At 39.2% G+C, this 6000-nt stretch overlaps 1 protein-coding gene across 1 annotated transcript in view; it reads left to right on the top strand.

Moving 5' to 3' along the window:
* The window catches only part of scn4bb (sodium channel, voltage-gated, type IV, beta b), a 7259-nt gene extending 3319 nt beyond the window's left edge, over positions 1–3940 (top strand). Inside the window, exons 4-7 of the mRNA XM_035666904.1 lie at positions 1972–2135; positions 2227–2446; positions 3228–3357; positions 3552–3940. Of these exons, the coding sequence (XP_035522797.1) occupies positions 1972–2135; positions 2227–2446; positions 3228–3357; positions 3552–3648 (611 nt within the window). The 3' untranslated portion in view covers positions 3649–3940. The remainder of the gene's footprint in view (positions 1–1971; positions 2136–2226; positions 2447–3227; positions 3358–3551) is intronic.
* Positions 3941–6000: the final 2060 nt, after the last annotated feature.

The following is a 6000-nucleotide window of genomic DNA, read 5'->3' as shown; positions in this document are numbered from 1 at the left end:
GGATCTGATAGAGGCAGATGAGTTATACAGTCTTATCCATGTTTATCCACTAGAGAGCACTGACAGATATCAGTATTGTTTATTATGTGTTTATTATATATCCACACAGTATATCACTATCAACCTCCTAATTATTAAGTTTAATATCAGCATCAAGCATCCAGGTTGGGCAACAGTTTTCTGCAATTTGGATATACTATATACTCAAATGATGTGGAGAGCATATATTTGTGTATTCATAAAAAAACTATTGTTCTGAAGTTGACATATATAGGCTAGAAACTGGAGCATCACTGTTCTACTTTTAACCGAAGCGCCAAAACTTTACCTTGCAAAACAAAACTTGAATTGGAAACCTCAACAAGAAGTGCAGAATAGAAAAATGGGCAGTAGGCTACAGATTTAAGAGAGAGTGATGTGTGATGACATTGGTCTCTTGTCAGCAGCTTCAGTATCTGCAGTGATACAAACAGGCTACGGGAAACAAAGATTTTAAGGACACACTGTTGGACACAAAATACAATCCAAAAATATTTCCTGAGTGACACTGAAAAATATGAATGAGGAATGAGGCAGGAGGGGTGATGCTGTTGCTCTCTCGTCACTGTTTGTATTACGGTTTTTGCAAGCTCACTGTGCTGCATTGGACCAGCTTAGGAAAAGATTGGAGGGAGTGAGTTTGCAAGATAGCAAGCGTGAGATGAGACAGAATCAATAACATTCCCACATACAGTATACCCTCCTTTCCTGTGTTAAGCCGTATCTGCTGTTCTTACCAATGTTATTCCTATTCGCTGCAGTGGGGCTGACGCTGACCTTGACCATTTTATGAGCAAAGCGTAACACAGTGTGCACGAAACAAAGGGCAGAAATCACAGGAATGTTAGAAACTGTGCAGAAAATGTTACAGCTGCAACCACTGATCACACTGGTGTGCCAGTGTTGTGTTTTCTCTCTATAACCTCTGCATCTGTGTACAAGTTCTGCATAGCACCTCGAGAGCATGTAGTTTACACCTCACACACTAGATGGAAGCATTAAGCATAAGGTGCTTTAATGGTTTAAAAGAGGGCTAAAGAGTCTAGAATGGATGAGGAAAAAGGAAACGACAACCAACAAAAAAGATGTGCCAGTTTATTGACCTACCTGCTTAGAATGGTGAAAGTAAGATTTAAGCTTCCTAATGCTGACTGTAGTCCCTGGTACACAGTTACAGTTTCCACAAGGGGCACAGCAGATGTTCTCCTCTTATTTACAGTAATGTCACAGCAAGGACTTTGCGGTGTCATGTTACTGATGTCAAGCCAATAATAGACAGATTATGTGTGTTATAATGTGTTCTTAAAATCCTGAAAATTTAACTGAAATGGTAGATTGGATAAATACTCTAAAATGTATGCCCATGTCGGGTCATTTAATTGCATAAATCATGCATTGCATTTTACTGTACATTAGTGAAAGTGCCAAAAAATGTGCCAGTACTTTTATTCATACATTTACACAACTATAACCCTAATTGTTTTGGTGTGTTTGGTTGGACATTTTCAGTGCAGTTTTCTTCTTGTTAAGCTAGCTGTGTGTTTAAAGTTCACAGACTCTGAAGCTTTTCATTTGGACTATTTTCAAGTGCAGCTATTGTGTAGGGAACTGGGAATGACTTATGTACAATATATTGCAAAGAAATATAGGAAATTACCAAGAAATACTCCAACATCTGTAAAACTGCATCTTTCTTTTAATTTTTGATGAAGACTTTGTGAACTTTGGACTACACCGGGTTAGCACTTTCCAGTCTGTTTGTGAAGCTAAGCTAACCAGCCACTGACTATAGGCGTATCTTAAACAGACACACAGAACATTTTCTCCCTGCAGGAAAACCAAAATGCTGAACAACTGTTTTAAAACGGACAGGCTGATTTTGTGTTCGCACAATACTGCTGCACCGTAAAGCTGATTCTCCTTCCTCCACAGGCATCTGGTCTGCTCAGGCCCTTGAGATGTCCGTTGGGAAGATTCCCTTCTTGGAGGCAGTGAATGGCAGCACAGTCATGTTGCCTTGCACATATTCCAGTTGTATCGGCATCAAGAACCTCTACTTCAACTGGCAATTCAATGACAATGGCACCATGCAGAAGGTAAGACCCTTCTGTTTGAGAGAAAGATTGATGTTCAGGTTTTGGTTGTAAGTGGTCATTTTAGGTGACGAGAGCTTGTTGGTCCTTTCAGGTGTGTGAGTCAGTGATAGCGACAGAGGGGATAGAGCCAAAGGTGAGTATATATCGAGACCGGGTGGAGTTTGTGGGGAAAAACCATCACAACAACATCTCCATCGTGCTGTGGAACATCACCTTCGAGGACGGAGGCCAGTACACTTGTTTTGGACGCAACCCCAAAGAGAAGGGCAAGAACCACAGTGCCATCTTCAACCTCATTGTGGTGGACGAGGGTGAGTGGTCAGGGTCTGTAAGGGAGGGGTCTGATAAGTCTGCAGAAAGAATCTAAGGGTGACAGTAAAAGATAAACTAAATAATGTGAAATTAATTTATGTCAGATTTCTCTTCTTGTGCATCTATTATATTAGTTTTCCCTAACAAGTCAGGTTTGTTCCTCCAAACACACACACATACGCACAGTCCAGAATCCTACTTTTCAACTAAAATAAGCATTTTTGTTTTTAAGCTTAAGCCTATTCATCACTTTAATTGGTCTTCAGTGCTTTTTTGAAAAGAAGGAAAAGTGTCATATCACATCTTGCTTGCACATTAAACCTTAAATTAGTCTCTACTCTGAAGTGGAACAACATTACAGTTTCTTATAGCTGCTGGTGGAAACTTTGAACAAATGAGCGAAACAATTCTACCACCAACCCACATAGATGTTTTCTCCGTACTGATAGCTGACAGGGTATAAAATAAATTCACCACATATTACTAAAATGGTTCTGGGAGAGTGCAAGTAGTAGCTTTAAAAGTCTAAAATGTCACAAGAGAAAAGCTTTGTGTCATTCTTTGTACATTTTAAATCTATGTTTTGGTGTGTCGGGCATATAGGAGAATTAATCTCTTGTGGAGGTACCAACTTGTCTTCACTGGAAGGCATTGTAACAGCACAAAAGGCAGCCAGCGCTCTCTCAGCAATGTTCATTTTCCAGAACCTCTCCTGAAACTGTTTCTATGTAGATGTGTTTTCCCATCATCATACCTCTACTCTTTTGTTCGCGTATACAGTGAGGGTGGTGGACAACACGCTGGCTACCATCATAGCCTCAGCTGTGGGTGGAGCCATTGCAGCAATAATGGGCTTCATGTTGCTCAAGAACTTCACTCTCTTTGTTCTTTCCAAGCTTGAGGAGAAAAAGTGAGTGTTCACAACCACCTGGATATTTATCAGCAATGCAACCATTTCATTTTCTTTCATCGGAGTACATTGTTGGTACATGTCTGGATATCTCAGATACTGAGGTAGATTTTAAATGAAGTTCAACATGTGTCTTTGAGCTGCTTCGTGTGTACAGTTCTAACTTTGTATTTTTTCCTCCAACCCCACTGCAGTAAGGAGTGCCTTGTAACTTCATCAGGGATCGACAACACAGAAAATGGCCTCTCAGGATCCAAAGCTGATTCAAAACCAACACCAAAAAAGAAATGAGAAAGTGCATGTATATATAACCATATGAGTACTATTATATTTATGTACCTTCTTTGCATATATTTGTATATGCACATGTGTTTGCACACATGCAAATTCATTATGTTGGGATCCTAAAAACTCGGCCTGGCTGTGGCCTTCAAAAGGGAATGTACACATGAGCACGCAATGCTTCCACATGTGCATGGACTGCAGATGATATACAACCAAAGAATGTGCTAATCACGAGCTCACACGTTATATTTGAAATGTGCACACAGTTTAATAATTTACATCTAACGATAATTGCACCTACCAGAGACACTGTATACAGTTATTATATATATATATATATATATATATAATAAATATATCATGTCTCCCATATATCTACCTCCTCTGTCACCATTGGTCAACACATTACCATCTTTGTTTTTGGCTGAAGGGAGCTGACCGTCTGATAGCAGGTAAATATTTGACAAGTAAAGCTACCATCTATACAATTAAAAAAATGTTCCCAAGTTGTCTCTGGTTAGACTGTGAGACTGACAGTTCATTACAGACAGTGGAAGAAAACACAAGGCTCTCACTAAAAAAAGAAATAATACTGGAAACTGTGAGGTTTAATTCAACTGGTCGATTCCTTGCTGTATCATACACACGCATTTTGTGTGAGATTTGTTGAGCTATTGATTGATATTTGGTCATTCTCATCGTTCCCACTGGCAAAGTCACCATCTGATACATCCTTGCCAAGCAAGTAAACCAACTGAATGTTAACTTGCCCTTCAACATTGTTTTCTGTGGTTTTGTGTTTCTACTTTACCATTAGATATTACTTTGAGTACACCATGAAGCACCCAGAAAGGCACAGTAATAAATCTGAGGAAAGACCCAATTTAAAATGCTGTTCAGACACACAGGGGGCTGCTCATCTTGCTGGCACAAGTCATGGGTGATTATACACATTGAGTATAAACTATTTTATGATCACTAAGCTCAACCAGTGTCTCTGGTTGCTGTTTTTTTAACTCGTTAGATTAAAGCCAAATTGTGTGCGCATTATATTACATTATGGGGATGTTTGTGTGAATTTGTATGAGCATGTTATTTAACTGTGTGTGTGTGGGGGTTACTCACAAATATTTATAAAACTGTTGTATGTCATCTTGCACAGTCGTGCACTGTTGAAGCGCTTTGTAGCCATGATATATCAATAATTGTCTGTGGCCACAGTCAGAGCACATAAAAAAAAGAAACTTTGACTGTTTTTCATCTGAAGTCAGAACAAAAATACTTTTTTATTTAAGTGCTTGAGACAGGAAATAACGCAATGTAGTTACAGCTGGGCTGAATCCATCTCTAACTAACACCAAATTCACAGTAGCTCTTTGAGAATATAATCAAATAAATCCAAATCAATTGATTTCGAAATTGCAGTGTTGGCCTATAATTTCTCACAAATCTACTGATAAATTTGTAGCTACTTTCCACTAGAGTATGTTGTCTGATTTATTCAAACATTCAAGCTTTAAGTAGTACTAACACAAATGGTATTGCCAGAATATTATAGGATTCAGCCCAGCTCTTCATCCTGTACCTTCTCTTTGCTCGATATAAAACACAGGTGCCTGTTAGTGCTTCTATGCTCCTCTGCCAGCGAGGACAACTACATATTGCAAAACAGTTTATAAAACCCAGCAAACAGTAATAGTACAAGCGCCTGAGCTGAAATGATAGACAATCCCCTGAAACACCCCCCCTAGAAAATGAATGACTCTCTGATGATGCTGCTTTTAAGACAAATAACCAATGCATTTTAAGCATGTGCAACATGGGCCAGATTTTAAACACAATGCTAGATAACAGAAATACATACTTTTTGGAAAAACATGTTCCAATATACTAACACTGGTAGCATCAGCTCTGAGGTTAATTGTAAATCCCATTTTACGCCATGCTTATTTCATCGTGCTAACCCTGGCTAAAGCTAAGCACTATTTGGTGACGTGGCCCTGGATACTGTATGCCTGGATCAGACTCAACATATCTCTTTTGCTTAGTATGTGCCTCTTCATGGAAATGGCTCGTTTTTTCCTAAACGCTGACAAACATTCATTCAGTCAGTGTTTTACTCTTTGCAATAAATAACTTTTACTTGCTGCACTGCAGAGAAAAAGATAATACCTGTTGCCCTGCCCATGCATACAGTAAATGACCCTTAGATTCATAGTTTAAATGATCATGGGATCAGGCCTCAGAGAGCAGGCTGAGTAGGGGGGCTGTAGTTCAAGTACAGGAAAAAAAGAGACAAGTGATGCTCTCAGTGTAGCCCTCTGACTGTGCCAAACGGATGATTCCTTCTAAGCATCA

Source organism: Morone saxatilis, unplaced genomic scaffold (assembly GCF_004916995.1).
Source record: "Morone saxatilis isolate NCDOM2014 unplaced genomic scaffold, NCSU_SB_2.0 Contig20, whole genome shotgun sequence".
Lineage (NCBI taxonomy): Eukaryota > Metazoa > Chordata > Actinopteri > Moronidae > Morone > Morone saxatilis.
This window is presented reverse-complemented; position numbering and strand designations above follow the sequence as displayed.